Source organism: Myotis myotis, unplaced genomic scaffold (genome assembly GCF_014108235.1).
Source record: "Myotis myotis isolate mMyoMyo1 unplaced genomic scaffold, mMyoMyo1.p scaffold_m19_p_18, whole genome shotgun sequence".
In the NCBI taxonomy this organism is placed as follows: Eukaryota; Metazoa; Chordata; class Mammalia; order Chiroptera; family Vespertilionidae; genus Myotis; species Myotis myotis.
Window position 1 is genome coordinate 2,901,621 of NW_023416322.1, and position 19,647 is coordinate 2,921,267.

Genomic DNA, 19,647 nt, shown 5'->3' on the forward strand with positions numbered 1-19,647 from the left:
TATCCACTGAGCCAAACTGGCCAGGGCCCCAGTTTTCCTTTCTGATTCGCTTTACGTAGCACTGATTTCTGCTCTCCATCTTTTGCCCATCATTGATGACCTTTTCCATCTGAGCCTTCCTTTCTCCACCTTTTTGTCCTGAGGACAGCATCTCTGCCCAAGTTACTTTGCAGGTCTGATCCAGAGGAATGCCCTTCAAACACACAGCACAGCCTCTCTCCTTCCCACGTGTGGAACTGGGGCCGGACGACTTAGAGTGGTTTCTGCCTGGCCGCTTCCCCTGCACAGGCCACCACTTCCCTACGATGGCGGCACTGGCCAAACAACCGTCCACAGTCAGCTAATTGCAGGCTCACGGGGCCACCTGTTTCTAACCTGGCCACTAGTGAGGTGTGATTATGCAGAAATTTATCTTTTCCTCCCGAGTTACCAAAACACAGCCGATCCCCCCATCTGACTTCCCTGGGTCCTTTTACAAAATCCACAGAAGCTGTTCACTCCTTTATTTCCTTTCTAATCTGTTCCCATCCCTTTCCGGACCACGGCAGTGTGTCTATATGATGCGCTGCCCCAACGTATATGCACTTGAATTACGTCAACCCTCCAATAAGGGTTGGTTATTCACAATAAAGAGTTGATTTTTAATAATTATTACTTCATCCATTCTGAAAGTCATAAAGTTAAGGCAGCAGAACCATTGATTTGCCAAAATCACACTCATGGTTGAGTGAAACGAAATCCTAAGTAGCCAATTCAAGTTTGCCCTGGGTACTGAGTTTCCCAGGGAGGGTGAAAATTAGCCTATAGCCTCATTTGCCTTTAAACCTTAAATATTCCCCTAAATTGTTAACACATGGTTTCTTGAAAGCTACAAAAAAACATAATTTCTTTTAAAAACTGGCATTAAGTATTTCTCTTTTCCCCTACAATTCATGTGGTTTCTCTTTTTCATTCCTATGTTTTATTCCAGTGTCCTTGTTTAACCAACACTTATAGAGCATGAAATATGTGCTCAATTTTAAGTTCATAGGAGGTCACCCCCACTGACATCCCTCCAGTCCACGAAAGAGGAACAGTAACCCCAAGTAATGAGTTGGCATTTATGGAGAAATTGCTATTAATAAGGATTAGATATATATTTGCTTTGAGAAGAACTCGGGCACTTCTAGGTTTCAAGAAATTTGCCTTCCAATTAAACGCTGCCACATTCCCCAGACGCTCTTTGCAATGGCACCGTTCAGCATTAAGCTCTCCAGTTCTCAGCCATCTCTCCCGTAACTGTCCTAAGTGGAGCTAATGAATGGGAAGGATTCCTGATTCTCAAGAGGTCCTGACTCACCAGTGATTTCCCAGCTCTCCTGGGTCTCCACCCTCTTCAGGGCCTCAGGCGGTTCCTTCACAGTTAGGCATAAAAAGGTAAGTAACGCATGGAGCCAGATAAAGCTGGGTTAACGATGCAAATGGAAGGAAGGAAAGAAAAAAACAACTAACAGAGCAAAAGAAACATTCAGGGAACTGCTAAGTAACGGGCCATAGCCACCAAGAAACGAGATGGAAGAACTACTGGACACCCGAAGCGCTCTGTGAGGGTGTAGAGGATATGGGCTGTGTGCAGGGGCAAGGACCGAGAAGAGGAACCAGCCAGCGGCTAAGACGCTCACGTCTCCACTCACCCAACACCAGCAGCTCCACCGAGTCCTCGTTTTTGCCCTCCAGGTCATCGGGGGTGGTGATGATACAGTAATAGAGTCCACTGTCTCCCCACATGAGTTTTCCAATTTGAAGATCTGCATCTGTTATCACAGAAAGAAGAACCCAATCCTACACCTGGCCTCTGAGAAGAGCAATAAACGATGTGGGAATGAGGGGGCCCTTGGGGCATGTCCTGTTTACCTGGATGGTGGTTGACAAGATGTTTGACTTATCTAAACAAACATCCTAATATATAAAAAGCCAGGGGCCGTCACGACCGAAACAACCAGACGAATGATCGAACAGCAGGCTGCATGGGGTGACCAGGCTGGCAGGGGGGCAGTTGGGGGCGACCAGGCCAGCAGGGGGGGCAGTTAGGGGCGATCAGGCAGGCAGGCAGGTGAGCAGTTAGGAGCCAGCGTTCCCGGATTATGAGAGGGATGTCTGACTGCCAGTTTAGGCCCGATCCTAAACTGGCAGTCGGGCATCCCCTGAGGGGTCCCAGATTGGAGAGGGCACAGGCTGGGCTGAGGGGACCCCCCCACCCCCAGCACAAATTTCATGCACCGGGCCTCTAGTACAAAATAAAAACCCAGTATCCCTGAGGCTGGAGTCCGGGAGCCCCAGCAGAATCGGTCTTGTTCCAGGTCGGGGCCAGGAACAGAAGACCAAGCAACCAAGCGGGTGCAGAGTACCCGAGAGCCAGGTACGTTCTAGAATTACCTGGACTACTGCAAAGGAGCTGGCTTCACAGCAGTTCTTCAAAATGCAAATTACCCACTAGATCAAATCAGACTCCTAGGGCCCTTTCTTGTCCAAAGCTGTAGGGAGCAGGAGCAAGGGTGGCAGTGAGAGAAAAGCACCTGGGGCGTGGCCATGGCAGCCACCTGGCTCAGGACCCCACAGGCGTGCAGCCCTTCTCCCGGGGGGGAGTGTGCTTCCTGAGTTCGGGAAAGGCCCTGCAGACTGGTGTCAAGGTGTCTGACCGAGGCAGTTCTTTTGCTAGAACCTATTTAATTTCGGTTCTGACAGCAAGGCCCTCCAAATGGAGGGCAGGTCAGGAAGGACAGCTCTCCAAGCTCAGCTCCGTCTGCTCCGGCTGTCACATGCTCCCCCCCACGAGCCCATGAAAGCAAGTCAATGGGGTTCTTGCTGCTCCCATGTCCCAGAAAATCAAAGTCTTGAGAGGATGCGAGGCTGGGAGGCCAGCATCCCTGGGCCATGGAAGACTGGTACTAAGGTCCCTCCCATCCTAATTCAAAGCAGAGGCTTGTTACCGTGGACGATGGTGACCTCTCGGCCCCTGTAGAAGTCTCCCAGGGTGACGGTCGAGCCCTGTTTTGAAGCGACCACTCGAACGGTCCTCCTGCTGTCCAAGCAGTCCAGGTAGGGGTCCCACTCCAGGTTTCTCTTGCTGAGAGACTGGGCCCGGGGAGAGGCCATGCCCAGGGACTCCCCCATGCGATCCTGGCAGTAGGACTTGAACTTCCACTGCACCACGGCGGGCTGGCGGGAGGACGTGGAGAAGTGGCAGCGGAGCAGCGTGGGCTGGAAGAGCATGGCCACCTGCTTCTTGTCGGGCACTGTGACCTGGAGACCACCCGCCAGGGCTGCAACACAGAGGGAAACATCCATACAGCATCGGAACCCAGAACGTCTCACAGCACGTGGGCATGCCCTCCTGCCTCACCCCCCTCACCCCCCTCACCCGCCCTCCCACCCCCCACCAGTTTTCTCCTTCAAGTTAATGGCATCCGTCGCCATCCGGTCACCTTGTTCAGAAACCTGCCATTGCTCCCAATACCCAACCAGTCACTAAGTCACGCAATGTGACCTCAGCATTCTTATTACGCCTCCCCGCCTTCTCACCCACTTCTCAAATGCCCTCCTCTGGTCTTGTGTGTACGATTGCAATAATCTCTTGTCTGTCCTCTGCTGCAGCTGCTCACAGGCAGTGCCTCTTTAGTTCAGATGAACTTTCTACATCTGACTGTTAGGGTTCTCCTTAAAACCCTCCACTCCTCCTCCTTGGCCTTCAGAATCGTTGGCAAAGCATTTAGGGATCTCTCCATCACCCAGTCCCTCCTACCTCCTTCACTTCCTGCAGCACCTCTGAGCACCACGTGCCCCAGGTACGATTTCACACCTGTTGCTCCTTGTTTCTGGGATGCTTTTGCCTCATTTCTTTCCCTGGAAACTTCCTTCCATTTTTCAAAACCCAGTTCAATTGGCCGCCTGTGACCAATCAGTGCATTGGTCACTTCCTCCCTGGCTGTCAGCCTCCCCGCGTTCTCCTGTAGACATGTGTTATAGTACCTTTGCAGGGATCTGTGTCCATGCCTGCCATGCCCGTCAGACTTAGCCTGCTGTCCGGGCCTGTGAAGCCCGTAGGTACTCAGCACCTATCTGATAAATGAGGCCAGTGAAGACAGGAAGTGTGCTTCAGGGGAAGTGACTTCCCTTCCAGCCGGTGACCAAGCAAAGGGGTCAGAGATGAAGGGGAACGAAGGCTTTGAGAGAAATGGAGAATTTCAGATCAGAAGCCGTAGACTAAGTTCAAAAGCTCTGAAGGATGATCTAAAGTGGGGGTGGGGCGGGAGGGAGGGGGGAAAGCAGATGAGAAGTTTCAGTGGTGAAAAGACACAACCTGAGGCTTAGTGTCCAAGAAGGAGGGAAATTTCAGTGAATGAGAGACCAGGGAGCATTTGGGAGGCAGAGGACCTCTATGGCTCAATGGTAAGATCTAGGAATGCCAAGCAAAGAGGACATCACTTCCTCAGGTGAACGGGAGGAGAGTCAAGAGTTTCTAGCTCAATGTGAGGTTAGAAGCAGATACAGAATTATGATGAGAAGCAGAAAAAAAGGAAAGTTAGTGCAAAAACATGAATAGAAAGAGGTTCAGAAATGAAGCCAGGAGCCTGCCAATCAGCTTCCGGTCGCTTGGGGCAATTTCACCCGAGAACTACAGGTGGACTTGAGCCACGCAGGAAAGCCTGGTTTCACGCGTGGGTGCCTTCTGTCCTTTATTGCTGCCAACGTTCACTGTGACTCTGCAAAGCAAAGCCACTCTCCAGCTCAGCCATGCACTATTGAGAGGTGTTTATAGAAACACCTTGGACGAGGGCAAGATATGGTATTTGGGCCGATGTTTCCAGACCTCCAGGAGGGCCTCTGTGAATGCACGGGGAGAAACTAGCTTCTAATCCCTGAGGAGAAAAGGGCTCTGCTCTCTGTGGAACTGGGAAGCGAACACAACACAGTACTTGAGATTTAGGAAATCTTCAAGTGCTTTGAATCTACCAAGCGCTCAATGGCTGCCGATTGGCTAACTGAAGAGCTGGAAGAGCAAGTGAATGCCGATTCATGTGGGAATTTCTAGGACTCTGCAGGGGAAACTGGTTAAATGAGCCCTGAATGCCATGCATGGCCCAGCAAAATAGTACTGGTGTCAAAAGATAGGGCTTGGAACCTTATCTGGCTGTAGAGTAGTGGTAAGGCCCCAGGCAATCCCTACCTGTAAAATGAGCCTAGAATTCTCACTCACTGGGTTGTTAACCATTGTCACCTCCTGGGTCCCCTGCAGAGAGTGGACCATGCAGAGCCCTGTGACCATGGCCTATAGAGGGTAGTTCTCAAATACTCATCCATCCCTTGCCTGCAATTCTGAGGTTCCCACATCTTGATGACCATCCAGCATCAGTAGGTCTGACTACAGCCAGACTGTGTAGACCAGCTCCATCCAGATGCAAAGAGTTCCCACCTGGTAGCTCACTTGAGAGCCCCAGCTCCCAGGCTCCACTGCTGCCCTCCCCTCCCCCATCTCCCCCACTCCCAGTGCGGATGGGCTAATGCCCTTCTCCCCGACTCACACAGCTGGATTAGGAAAATTCTTTACAGTTCCTCCTTAAATTCCACTGCACTACTCTAACCTCATGATTCTTCTTCCAGTCCTATTCACCTCCCAATTTTCCAGGTACCCCAAATGGGAAAGAGGGGTGAAGTGACTTCAGTTAGCAGTGGCCACGGTTGGGTAACCAGGGACGGGCACGGTTCCCAGCACGGGGCTGTGTACTTGACTCCACTGCCTGTCGGCTCTGCTACCTATTCAGGCGAACTTGGGGAATCACATTTCCTAGCCTTTCTCGGATAAATAAAACCAGCAAAGGAGCAGGTGCAGCTAGAAGCACTGGGGGTTGTTTTATCAGAGTGTCAGGCTGGCGTTTTGTTCATCAGATGATTCCTAAGAATAACCTCCTTCCCAGCTCTGTTCGCTCAGATGAGAGACCAAGCCGCTGGGCCCCTGCAATTATTAACAGGGGTCACTCAGCTCTCAGCTCCTGCTATGGCATGGACACAAACTCCTCCCCAGAGAAGGAAAACATTCTCAGAATCATCTGCCTTGTTACAGCCGGAGAGCTAAGACGTGGATCTTGCAGTCAGTCCTAAACTAGAATCCCCTTGTGGTGCTAGAGTCTACACGGGCTAAGCAGAAAGTCTTTGAATGCGAGGTAACCAAGTGCAGACTTCTCCGCCTCTTGCAGTATTTATTCATCTGCATCCAAGCTAAGGGTCATTCTCTCCCTTAGTTCCAACTACTTAAGGCCTCGCCTCCCTCAAGCCTCATCTGCATGTTTAACAGGTACTTCAAGTGAAGCATGTCTACACCTCATCTCTCATCTCTCATCTCTCATCGCCTCTGCTTCTACCCTTTGCTGGTTCTTCCTCTCCCAGCTCTTCGCCAGTCTACCCCCAACCTACTGCCTCAAAGAGAAATCATAATTCTGGTAATTTCCTCTCTGGCCCTGACCACACTCGGTTGGTCGTTAAGGCTAAGCTCTCAAATTTGACCTTTCTCCATTCCCACGGTCATTCCCTAAGTCAGATATCCATCGCTGTTACTCCATAACAGTTACAAAATGCTTCCCACGTGAGAAATTGTGTCCAGCACTAGCCATGTAGTACCTTAGTGAATTCTCTCAAAAACCCTATAAAGTAGATATTAATGTTATTATACTCCATTTTATGGATGAAGAAACGGATTCTTAGAGAATCCCGGCATCTTCCCAACGTCTCAGAGTTAGCAAGTGATGGTCAGCTTGAACCGAGGCTGACTGGCTCCAAAGTTCTTAACCACCACCTCCCACAGGACCTCACGCTGTCCTGTTCTATAGCAGCCTCTTCCGTGGGGCGCTACTTCCAGCCCGATATGCTCTCCACGTTTCCTCTACCAAGATGTAGCTAACCCTCTGTTCCCTGCTTTCAGGCCTCCGTTCCCTCCCCATTCCTTCAGGATGAAACGCCAATCCTGGACATGGCACATAAGGTCTTCCCCACCATCTGGCTCCAGGCACGCTCTGGACAAACGAAAATATTTCTCTCTTTAACTATAAATACTTATTCCCTCCCTCGGAGGACACAGTGGCGTGTAACTGGAGGAGTTCCTGGCACAGACGGAGAGAAGCGCTGAGCGTGGTCGTGCACGCACACGAGTAGGGGTGGGCACACTGCAGGGCTCTGGGTCCAAGAAGGGCTAAAGGACCAGTCCTTGATCTTGAGAAATTCAAGATAAACTTGGTTTCTAACTCTAAGGTCCCCCAGGGCAGGGACCAGGATTTGGTTGACAGTACTCAGTACACAGCCCAGCCCAGCTGAAGCTCACGCGATGTGGGGTGCATCAGTGAATGAAAGAACCAGGGAGGGGTGATCTGAAGGGCCTTTCTCAGCAGGTCCCCAGTGCAGAGAATGCATTCTGGCCAGGGTCCAGGAAGGCTACCTAGGAGGCATGAGTGGCCGCTCCGAGCAGCAGCCCCATCTCAGTGAGTCACCCCAGGTACCTCCTCACCAGGCCAGGAAGATCAGCTCCAAGTGCAGACAGTGCCTCCCTGGATGGCAAAGTAAGGCCCTGGCCCAATTCTCACATACGGAAAAGGACTATGTACTTGAGAGATTAACAAAAGCGGGGTCTGAAGCAAGGCTGTTCTTATTTTAGCACTTTCATTTTTTTCAAAGCAAGTTCCTTTTCCCCGCAAGTAGTAAGCTATTCCTGGCAGCATCTTTGTGAGGCAGATCTGTAAGCCCAGCCCGCTGTAGGGAAGCAGCGCCTGCTGGAAAAGGTCATGGAAAATTAGCACTGTTAGCGACAGGCGTCTTCAGAACTATCTGCAGCTCACCCAGCCCTGAACTCTTTAAGCCCCAGAAGTAGGATCTGACCTCAGCACTGCCCCATCCCAGCATGCCTCGGCCTTTGGGTCTAAGATTTTCCTCTGGCCACTATGACAACACAAACCTTCCTTTTCCTGCCTCCAAGTTACATCTTCTTTAAGAAATTCATCTTCTGTCTCCACATGTGTAATGTGTCCCAATTTCCTAAGACTGTTTTAGGAACGATTGATGGGCAGGTGTTCTAATGTCCGATGAGTAAGGTGTGTCCAAACAGCTGCTCCAGGTCTGTCCTGAGTCCAAACAGGGAGAGAAAGCCTGTCCATCCCTTGGCAGCATTGTGCAGGGAAGGAGCAGAGGGATGTTGACCTATAGGCTCAAGATTTTAAGGCAAAGAAAATGCAGCCTGACTCCCTCCCCAAATAGAACCATTCATCTTGATATACATGAGCTAAAAAAATAAAATAAAAAAGAGCCCTGGCTGGTGTTGCTAGGTGGTTACAGTGTCGGCCTGAGGATGGAAGGGTCTTGGGTTGGATTCGATTCCTGGTCAAGGGCACGTACCTGGGTTGCAGGTTTGATCTCCAGCCCTGGTTGGGTGGGGCGCGTGTGGGAGGCAACCAATTGATGTTTCGCTCTCTCTCCTTCCCTCCCTCCCTTTCACTATCTCTAAAATTCAATGAGAATAATATCCTTGGGCAAGGATTAACGACAACAAAATTATAAAATAAAATTAAATAAAAAAGAGTTGACAAAGAATAGCAGACTTCCCCTTGGTGTTTCCTAATATCTAAGCCTGGTTCTCCCGCTGTCCCATTGGTTCTGTGGGACAATCAACTTCCAATAAATACCTTTCCTGCTTAAGTTCTCCTGTTTGCTACCATGATATCTGATTGCTTGATCCATTTCAGGGTGGGAGTGACCAGATGTACCATGTTGAGATTTAAGAGACCATGAAAGCCTTCTTTTACGTCTTCTCCCCAAGATTCCCGAAAGGCCGCAGTCTCTCCCCTTCTCCATGGGGCTAAGGTAAACACCAGTCCTGGCCCATGTGGGCTTGGCTCATGGCCTGATTAGAATTTGCTGCCAACACTCTGGCACTCTGCACACAGAGAGTGCCATTCGTTAAGCACATGCTCCGTGGGTCCAGTGGAGCCATGCTGTCCCGTTCTCTGTCACCACAGAATACGGTGACAGGAGCCTGTCTCCTTCCTGTCTCATTTGCCTCATCTCCAGACATCTGAAGTGAGCTAACGATGGCGGGCTTACCTGCTGTTCCAATGGGACCAAAGCCATACTCAAGAGGGCAGCCTCCACCTCACAGGAACCCCTGGTTCATTTAGGTGGGCCGCTTTCTAGGATGCACCAGCAACTTGCACAGAGAAAACTCCAGTAAGAAAGCTCTCAACGATCTTTCTCAACTTATCGGTGTTTCCAGGCTAGCTTTCTCACCTGAGCTCCGGACCCCAGTACATGACTTTTTTTTATTCTCCATCTGGATGATACACAAGCACTTCAAACGCATCACTCTATGGAAGGAGATGCTAACTCTCCCCTTCTGTTAGTATCAGAGCTTCCCAGGTGTTAATCTGGCCAGCCAAGTACTAGACTCGTTTGCAGCTAACTGTGGCCGCATGATTAGGTGAGGACAAAGGTATGTGAGGACAACTGATATGTGCGACTTCTGGGTCCCCTCTCTGTTCTGGGCCAGCACAGCCAAGGCTTCGGCAAGCCTGAGGCGGGGGGGTGAAGGATGTAGAAAAGACAGACAAAGAGACTAAGCTGGGTCTAGGTGGATCCCTGTGCCTGACTAAGGCCCCAGAGAGAGACCCAGACTGCAAGCTGAGCCTTTATTTTATAGCCAGAGGTAAACAAGGTAGTGGTCACCATAGTTACAATGTTCTTGTGGGTTTCACTTGTTTTGGCAGCACTTGTTTCACCTCCCACAGCCCATTAGCTACCCAGATAGGACCTAGGGGCGTCATGAGGTCAAGCTTAATTATGCTAAGAGGGCTGTGCCCTCTAAGCTGGGACTTGTTTGCGGCTTTGCCAACAGGTCAGTCCAAGGCCTAACCCTATAGCCACTCCCTACACTCTGCACAGATGGGCTGCCTGCCCTGGCCCCCTGTGTCCTTTGCTCCTGCTGGCTGGGGCATGCTCTTGGGAGCCACATGCTTGGAATGGTAGACTCACCCCTACTGGGTCTGGATAGTTACAGGAGAGAAGGAAATTATTTTGTGTGAGTTACTATACTTTAGGATTTCTTTGTGACAGTAGCCTAGACTGTAGTACTTTACTAAAGGGTGGAAGCTTTACCACCCTTAAGATGTTTCTCCTCCTGTACTCGTTCATGCCCATGGGTGGCATCCCCGGCAACCCCAAGCCAGAAGCCTGGGGGCAACTTTAACATTCCCTCCCCTCCCACCTCCACATCCAACCAAGCTCGTGCCTTGTCCTCCCTCCCTGCTCGTCTGTCCACTTCCCGCATCCCCGCTGCCCTAGGCGAGCTCGGGATCTCATGTCCCGCTTCTCTCTGCAAGTCTCCCCACGTCTAACCCACTCGCCACACCGAGGCCCAACTGCCATTCCTGAAATGCACACCTGATTGTGCGGCCCTGGCTCTGACCCTTGGCCACTTCAGGAGCACAGGGACTCGTTCCAGATGAGGCCGCTCTCCTCCATTCCCCCTGAAGCAGTAAAGTCTCCCACCACACTGAAATATTTAGGAATTTCAGAAAACATGTCCTCCCTTGATTCTTGGTCCTTGCGTATGCTGTTCCCTCTGCAAACGGCCCTTCCTCATCCCGCTCTCCCCTAGTGACTTCTACTGATCCTTCCGGACTTGCTTCGCTATCACTTCCTTTAGAGGCTCCATCTTGCTCTTACTATGGTCATAGTGCCCTTCAGAACCACATCACATGACCTGAGGATCTATTTGGTCAACTGTCTCCTCCACTGATAACAAACTCCCCCTTCAATCTTTTTGAAAGACTCTATTACATCGTAGGTACTCGAAACATTTGTCAACAATTTGACCTGGAGGATTATATTGTTTCTTCCCTATTATTGTTCCCTCCCCTCTCTTGTATGTTCCTTGTGGGTGGAGTACACTAACCACCCCATAGACCAGGGGTGGGCAAACTTTTTGACTCGAGGGCCACAATGGGCTCTTAAACTGGACCGGAGGGCCGGAACAAAAGCATGGGTGGAGTGTTTGTGTGAACTAATATAAATTCAAAGTAAACATCATTACATAAAAGGGTACGGTCTTTTTTTTCAATAGTTTTATTCATTTCAAACGGGCCGGATCCGGCCCGCGGGCCGTAGTTTGCCCACGGCTGCCATAGACTGTGGGCTTGACCCTGTGACTTGCTTTGGCCAATCAAATGTGAGCTCATGTGCCAGGAGTCATGTCCAAGCAGAAGTTGGAAAGGCATTTGCATGGTGTGGTTCCGCCCCTTTCCCAGGGCCCCTTGAGCCCTCCTCAGTGAGAGAACAGCATGCGCAGTAACGGCTGCTCCCTCGTCCTGGGTCTTGGAGTAGGAAGACATTGAGAACTGAGCCCAGTCCACCAATTCCAGCCAACTCCCGGCTGACCGGCAGCCACACCGCCCTAAACGTTGGCTGCTCTGAGCTGTTCTGATTTAGGAGATGCTTGTTGCTGCATCAAAGTGCTGAATAACGTGCCTGTTTGGTGTTCTTAAGGAGTGTGAGGGCCTACTATGTGCGAAAGGTGATGCTGGGAGTTGCACACAATTTCAATGATCACAACAACCCTCTCACTTTAAAGCCAAAGAAATGAAGGTAAAATATTAAGCTAGTAGTCAAAGGTCAGTTGGAGCCTAATCCCTGTCTCCCACTGCCTCTCAGGCCGCCTCCAGATGAGCCATGCGCATGGAGGGGGAGGGCAGGACCCCAAGCTGAATGGGCAACGGCCCTGCGGGGCCCTGATGCCATGGACAACATGGAGGCTGGAGGCGCCCTGTTCTGGGGCCCTCCTTGTCACCTGGCCCATAGAGAACCCTAGCCATCCAAAATGTCTTCTTTCCTTTTCAAAGAGCCAACATTATCTTGAAGACTAAGAGGCCACAGCTACACCCTGTGGGCCTCCTGGGCACACAGCGCCAGCCCGTCCGCAGGGGCTCTGACACCCAGCAGGTCACCCCTGCTCTCCCGTGCCGCGTCCACTCCTTTTCTGTACCGCTCAGGATTTCACGTGAAATGCTAAATGCTTTCCTTTCTCCCTGCCCTGGCAGTGTTCCCTGGGTTCTCTGGACTCTGAGCCTCACTCCCCAAGGCCCCATAAGAGACACCAGGTGTGTCTGCGAAAGACGGCTTCCTTTGCATCCTGGCACTTGAAACAAGCCACATTAAGCCAGTGGCACAGTTTCACATTCTTTTCATCAATGAGAGACCATGGCCTCAGGTGAGTCACCTCTGAGCCTTGGTTTTCTCAAGCACTGGAGGTGACACCCGCCGTGCCCTCTTAGAGGGACCAGAGGGGTAATGACCCTGAGAGCCAGTTAACAGAGAAGCACCAGGGCACATAAATGCGCCAGAGCCGCCGCCACACCGTACCCTCCTTTATAGTCCGGACTCAGGACGAAAAGGCCAAAGAGCGAACGTAGTCGGGAGGATGAAGAGGCGAGTCCAGAAGAAAACGTTAGACTATTAGGGGCGGCCTAGGGCCGTGCTGGCTAGAGTCCTGCCTGGGCCACAGCTTGCCCGCTCACTCTCCCAGTCCTGAACACGAACACGTTCCATCGTTCCGACTGACCCTGCTCCGTCCGCCAAGCACTGGGTGCCACCCCGTTTGTCCCTCTGAGGGACCTAACGAGCTCTCCCTTCCCAGCTGGCATCTCTCCTGCCAGTCATTCACGCCAGGGCAAGGCTGCGGGCACTGGCTCCTCATGGGGGAGTCATCAGGAAGACTGGACCTGTGGCTCTGATTTCTAACTCCCCCAAATTGGAGAAAAGTTCAGAACCAGACTTTTAGAGCGGAAAGGGACCTTAGAAACCATCTCATTCAACAGATTCTAAGACCCAGATCCCATGGCTGGACAGTTCGTCTGTGGAGGGGATGAGGGCAGAGCATCAGCTCCCAGCCAGGGTCCCTTCCACTAAGCAAGTCCTGGCACTGACACTGTGAACACTGGACGGGCATGAAGGACCTGCACCAGGACGCTCACCGCCCTGCAGTAAACCCAGGGCTGATGCCCAGGTCTGGGTGCACTGGCCAGCCTGCAGCCATGTGAGTCTATAACAGGGGTCCTCAAACTTTTTAAACGGGGGGCCAGTTCACTGTCCCTCAGACCGTTGGAGGGCCGGACTATAGTTTAAAAAAAAAACTATGGACAAATTCCTATGCACACTGCACATACCTTATTTTGAAGTAAAAAAACAAAACGGAACAAATACAATATTTGTATTTGCATGTGGCCCGCGGGCCGTAGTTTGAGGACCCCTGGTCTAGAACCTGAGGAGTGATGGGGAAGGAAGGAAGTCCCTCTCCTGGTCCAGAGAGAAGCATCAGCTGGGGGAGGGAGGAGGAGGGGAGAGCTGTGAGGAGAGTGGAAAGAAGGTGCTCTGGGGTGAATACGGTGTCTCCCAGGGGACAGGAGACCAGAGGAGGGAGAGAAACGGAAAGGCATGCAGGACAGGGAAGCAAAACAGGGAAGCAGCTCATGGAAGGGAGGGGTCAGCAGTCTCTGAAAGCGGCCCTTCCTTCTCCAAGGCGCATACACTTGACCTCTCCACACCCAGGCCTGTCCTCCCACGGTCACCAGGCATCCACCTAATGCCAACCAGACAAGGAGCCCGGAGACCGCCTTTCCGGGTCGGGCTGAGTCAGGAGCCCGGGAAGCCCAGACCCCTGGTGCAGGCCCCATTGCTTCTGCTCATCTCATCGCTGTGTGTCCGCTTCCAGGCTGAGCGCCCCCTGAAGGCAGGGACTGTGCCTCTTCGCCTGCTAACCCTACACATGCCTGGACAATGGCAGAACTCAGCAGCTGACTGTGGGCATAAATGTCTCACCTGGGCCATCACCTCCTCTGCGGCCATCTCAGAGCTGCTCCGCCCACCCCCAGGTTCGGGCTGGACATGCCTCCCCAAGCTCCGTCACACGTGTGCTCTCTCCATATCAAAATGACCCGAAGACTCATTTGAGTCACTGTGTAGACTGACAACTCTTTGAGAGCAAGGACTGTCTTTTGTTGTTGTTAATTCTCACCTGAGGATATTTTTTCCCCATTGCTTTTCAGAGAGAGTGGACGGGAGGGAGGGAGGGAGAGATATGAGAGAGACACATCGACTGGTTGCCTCCTGCACGTGCCCTGACCAAGGCCTGGAAGCGAACCTAAAACCCAGGTACGTGCCCTTGACCTGGAATCAAACTCTCCACTCCCTGGTGTGCGGGCCGACGCTCTAACCACTGAACACACCAGCCAGGGGCGCAAGGACTATCTTTACCTCTTTATTCTCAGCACCTATCACAATACTTAGACACCCAGGAGTTTAACACACGCTTATAGAATGAATGAACAAATGAATGAACCAAACCAAAGAGGAACCAAAAGAAACGCTACTAGAGCAAGCAGTCTTCATCAGGGAAACCCCATCTCCAGAGTGTCCCCCCTTCCCCCATTTCCCCCTCCCCACAGGCTGCGGGAGAGGACCCCAGGCCACGCCATCCACATCCACGTTTGGGAACAAAGAGCGAAGCCTCCAGCCTTCCTGCTCCGGGGCACCTGTTGCTGCACGGGCAGCCACAGCCCTGAGCATTTTGTTTTGTTTGAAACAAGAACAACAGAACACAATCTACAGGAAGCGACATTCCAGCGACAATAAGAAACCACCAGGCTGATCTACAGCTGTGCGAATCCAGAAAGAAAGACAGCAAGGAGCTGCTGGAGCCCCAGCAGAACAGTGCAGTGCTGATTAGAAATTGCTCAGCCGGCGTTACAAGACAGAACCGGGGGAGGGGAGGGGAAAGGGAAAAGAGGGGGAGGGCGGAGGGTGGGGGAGAGGACAGTGCAGTGTTTTCTCCTGGGCTCTGACTCATTTCTAATCTGTCCTTTCCTCCCTCCCTCCCTCCCTCCCACCACCCCCTCAAGAGAGAATTCATTGATTGGGCCGGACTGCACTGTCTTACCTTTCCTCCCCTGGCTTCCCCGTGAAGGATGAGTCTGGATCCACGTCCAGTCACTGCTCTTCTCCCCTCCCTCCCCCTCTGCCATTGTCGCCTCCACCTTGCTCGGGGTGAGAGCAGCTTGTCAGGCACTGGGGGGCGAGGCAGGAGCAGAGGCTGGGATCAGGGGGTGCTACAGGTGCTCAGGGGACCCAGGGCGCCAGCTGCACCTGCAGGGCAGCGGCCCAGCTCTGACAGCAAGGGCCCTGCTCACTAACCTGTTGCCTGCTTCCGGGCAAGGGCGGCCTCTCTGGGTGCAGAAGGAAGAAGGCACGGGCAAAGCAGCCCACCGTTCCCAGCACAAACAAAACCAAACCCTACAATGAAAACTCAGAGGCCGCTTAGGAGAGAGCCACCCACGGGGGCTGGTTTGAGAGCACTGGGCTCTAGTCTCTGCTCCATCACACATTTGCTGGTGCTTGTCCTGTGGGCCTCCTTTCTGTCAAAGCTGCTGCCTGGGTCCCTGGCTGCCTGGGTCCTTGCCAGCGACCTGATTCCACTGCCGCAGAAGCCCTGGTGAGCCACCGGCCAGGGCTGTTTCCCTGCTCCCCTCCCTGCAAGGCCCTGGGGCACTCTGACTCAGGGACCCTCCCAGGTGCCAGCTGACTTCAGGGAGGGTGCGATGCAGGCTCAGGGCCAAAGTTCCCGGGACAAGATAACAGAGAAGAAGAGGCAAATTGAGGACACTGAGGATCAGCGAGGGGGAGGTGGCAGGCCCTGGCAGGCCAGGGGAGGGGGAGGCATGGATCAGCCAAACCCTGAAATTACAGATGATTCACATTTGAATAGTGTGGGAGGGAGACCCGCAGAGCGGGCAGGGGAGGCTAACTCAGCGCAGAGCCCCCACGGGGGACCGCGGGCTCAGGAGCCAGGTAGGGCCCTTCCCTGGGAACAGGCAACGCCTAGGAGTCAGGACTCTCACTCTGAAGCGGAGGGGAGCTGGGGTTGCCTTTCCTGAGTGTATGTCACCCTCTCGCTGGGGTGAGTTAAATGTGCTTCCCTTTCCCACCGACTTGATTCTCCCAAGCCTTCTGGAGCAGACAAGACTTCATTTTGGGGTGCTACTTTGCGTTTTCTCTCCTGCCTTTCACGGCCCATCCTATCCTCACAACCTTTCTGATCCCTGTTCCTCTCCTCCATCACTCGTTCTCCACGGTCATTGCCTCAGAGCTGTCCAAACCCCCCAACCTTGCGAGCACCCTGCCCCAAGCAGGGCTACTGTGTGACTCTGGGCTGGCCACCCTGCCTGGCCACGTGTCTCTCAAACACACAGAGTCATGGGGGGGGGGGTGGTAAAGTGTCAGAAACAAAAGCCTTTGCAGCCCCCAGGAGGGTGGGAGAAGTTCACAAAAAGGAAGGGAAGCCTGGAGGGCCCACCTGGAGGAAGTGGCACGCTGGGAGAAGCCCTACCTTCTGAGCATCTCTGCCGATTATCTTTACTGGGGGGACAGGGCCTGTTTAGGGGGGTGGGGGGGAGGAAGGGCCCTCTCTCACGGCGGAACCACTCCCAAGAGGTACAAGTAAGAGACAGCAGGGCCCTAAATCCCACAACCAATGGAACCTCCACCCACCTGCCTCCTCACCCCCTGCCTGAGAATGCCCCTGGGTCCCCGCGTCTCCAGGGAAGGAATTAAGGAGACGCTCCTCCACCCCCGCCCCCACCCCCAGCGCCAGTTTCCCTAATTAACCAGTCTCCTCGGAGCTTCCCTTAGTCCCGCCAGGCTCTCCCCAGGACTGCACTCGGGGGACCACAGAGGCAGAACCGGGGGATGCCGGTTCGAAAGAACCACCTCCAGTCACTAGTGGGCCAGACACCTGCCTCTCCAGCGGCTCACTTGCACTCGGAGGACCCCCACCCCCTCCCCCCAAAACGCAGCCCCTCCCCCACGTACCCAGCCGCTCACAGCTTCAGCACAGCCGGGGCGTGGGGTGGCGGGTGGGTGCACCCCCACGGCGAGAATATATAGAAAGTTCCCCGCGGCGGTGGCGCATGCCGCTTACCTGTCAGCCCGAAGAGCGCCATCCACGCCAGCGAGACCCGGTCCATCTCCCCCAACTTCCCATCCAGGGACGAGTGCGCGAGCCCAGTGGGGAGCGGCGCGGGCGCGGGATCGGTGTGCGCGACCGGAGGCAGAGGCGGCGGCGGGCGCGAGCGGGTGTCCGCGTCCCCGGGCGCCTCCCCGGCGGACAGCGCGGACGGCCCAGGCGCGCTGCCGCTCGGCTCCGGCTCCGCTCCGGCTCCGCTCCCGCTCCCGCTCCGCTCCCGCACGCCAGGCTCCCGGCGGCGTTCCCGCCCCGCAGCGCCGCCCGCTGCCCGCCCCGCGGCCTCCAAAGTTTCTGGGTCACGTGCTGGCCCCGCGGGCAGCACCCAGCGGCCAAGTGCACCAGGGGCGCCGGGGGCGGGCGCGCGGGCTGTTCGGAGCCAGAACCGGACCCGCGGTTGGGGACGCGAGCAGGGTCGGCTGTGCGCGCGCGTGGGGGACGGAGCGGCCAGGTCGGGACCCGCCGCGACTCGGGGCAGCTCATCAGCAAGTCCCCTGGGCAAGGGGTTGCTTGCGCTGGGCCCCACCCCTCCGTCTGGGTCGCTTTCTGACGCGCAAGGAACCAAGATGCTCCGCAGAATTGGAAAAGGTGGACGGGAATCCCGCGCCCTAACTTCCTCCTGTTCAAACATTACTAAGGGCACGCAGCTCTTCAACAGGAATTGCCAAACGAGAATGAAATAAACAATATGTCGGCTTTCATTTGTCCAACATTTACCGCTTCTCAGCCTCTCGGCTAAGATCAGGCGCACTTGCCCAACACTTCACAGTATGCAGGACACATTCACAGGCTTATTTCCATGCTGTAAACAGATCTGTGTCTTGTGTGTGTGTGTGTGTGTGTGTGTGTGTGTGTGTAAGGAGCCTGTGTGTTGAGAGACAAGGCAGAAAGGTATGTTCCCAAAGATAATTAAGCGCCTACTAGGTGCTAAGAACCTGGGCTACGAGGATGTGAGACAGACTTCCTGCGGTCCAGGGCCCACCTTGGTCCTTTAAACGCATCACTCATTGTAGGAAAACAGGGCAGATGCGATCCTGGAGATACGGAGAAAGTGCCCTGGGAACTTCAGAAGGACTGTGTGTGAATGGGGATGAGATCTGAGCATCAGAAGAGGTGAGAATCCGCTCTGCACAGTGGTCTTGTTTGGCTGCCTGACCTCTGAATGCCCTGAGTTTTGAGGAATGCCAACTATGGAAGCCAAAACAGCTAGAGCCATCCCCGACCCCCAGCCGGAGGACAGCCGGCCCCTGATGGCCTGGGCTGCTCTCTCTGAGCTGTTTGAGCTCCAGAGCAAGTGATGCAAGAAGCCGAGCCAACAGAGAATTGGTTTTGCCTCGCGGTAGTGCATCCAGGGCTTAGGGCAGCGGTGGGAGGTCAGGCACCAGGCTGCCCGGAGGTGGGAGGTGCAGACTGCCATGGTCTTGGGTGAGCTTGTCGGTTCCAGCCCACTCTCTGCAACTGGCTCCTCAGCCTCCTGGCAACTCTGCGAGCTCCCCACCGCCTCGCATCAATCCCCTCTCCGCTGCTTTTGGCAATTGAGAGCCTGACTAATATGCCCTGTGAGAGACATTTGGAGCCCTATTTCCTTTCAGATACGAAGAGATAAAATAAAATAGAACATAGAACCAAAAGAGTTACCTAACACTCATGGGTTTCCTGTCGGGTTCTCGGCACAGTCCTAGATGCTTCACCAGTGTTCATGTTTCATCCCAATAAGGAAACTCAGGCCCAGGGACGGAACTAACCATCCTAAGGTCAGGTAACTAGGAAGGCGCAGAGGTAGGATTTGAACTGAGGTCTCTAAATGCTGAAGCATATGCCCTTTGCATCATAAAAGGCACCTCTAGACCAGAGGTTGATATGGTGATGTATTGGTGTTGTGCCCTGCCATCTCCTGTATGTGTGTGTGTGTGTGCGCGCGCGCCTGCATACGTGCATGGGCACGTGTACACGATGCACAAAAGTCTTTAGTATCTAAGCAGTGATACTTTATGCAAAACTGGGCATAAGAGCCGAGAAATGGGGGACTGGCTGTGCAGGGAAGTGGGCAGTGATGCCCACAGGAGAAGGGAGCTGTGACATCGTGCTGGGGGTGTGCCTGTGTGTAAGTCAACAAGGACTCGGAGCTGGGGAAGAGCTGTGCCAGAGGGAGTCACAAACCAGGGCCTGCCCACCATCAGCTTTGTTTCCTGCAGCGCACCCTGTCTTCTAGCGAGGAGGTGCAGTGGGCGGTCCCCAAGGAGCGGCTGCACCGACTGAGTCTCCGTGGAGCCCCTCTCAGTGCACATGCTGCCGCCAAGGCGGGGAGGGCTAAGGGGAGCGTGCAGAGTCCATCTGATGACCCGGGACGTGGAGCCTAAGCGATGGCGACCCGAGGGGAGACAGGGCGTTCTTTTGCTGCACTGGTGGTGATGGCTGGGTGACACCGGAATCGGGGTGCTCTTCCAAGTGTGGTTTCTGAACTTGCAGCATCAGCATCACACCAGTGGCTGCCCAAAAGGCAGATCCCCAGGCTCTGCTGGGAACGATGAGATCAGAGCTCTGGGTGTGCCCTGGAGAGTGCATTT

General features: G+C 53.8%; 1 protein-coding gene across 5 annotated transcripts in view; it reads right to left on the bottom strand.

The window, feature by feature from the left end:
- ILDR2 (immunoglobulin like domain containing receptor 2) overlaps nt 1-17,329 on the bottom strand; it is a 55,522-nt gene extending 38,193 nt beyond the window's left edge. For 2 of the 5 annotated variants that reach the window (XM_036342805.1, XM_036342803.1), the window contains exons 1-3: nt 15,002-15,545; nt 2,970-3,302; nt 1,674-1,793 (exon numbers count right to left, since the gene is read on the bottom strand). In XM_036342805.1, coding sequence (XP_036198698.1) covers nt 1,674-1,793; nt 2,970-3,302; nt 15,002-15,086 — 538 coding nt within the window. In that variant the 5' untranslated portion in view covers nt 15,087-15,545. Of the gene's footprint in view, nt 1-1,673; nt 1,794-2,969; nt 3,303-7,978; nt 8,145-15,001; nt 15,546-17,038 lie in introns of those variants that run through there. The other 3 variants (XM_036342806.1, XM_036342804.1, XM_036342807.1) reach the window with 3 other exon arrangements.
- Between the last annotated feature and the right edge of the window lie 2,318 nt (nt 17,330-19,647).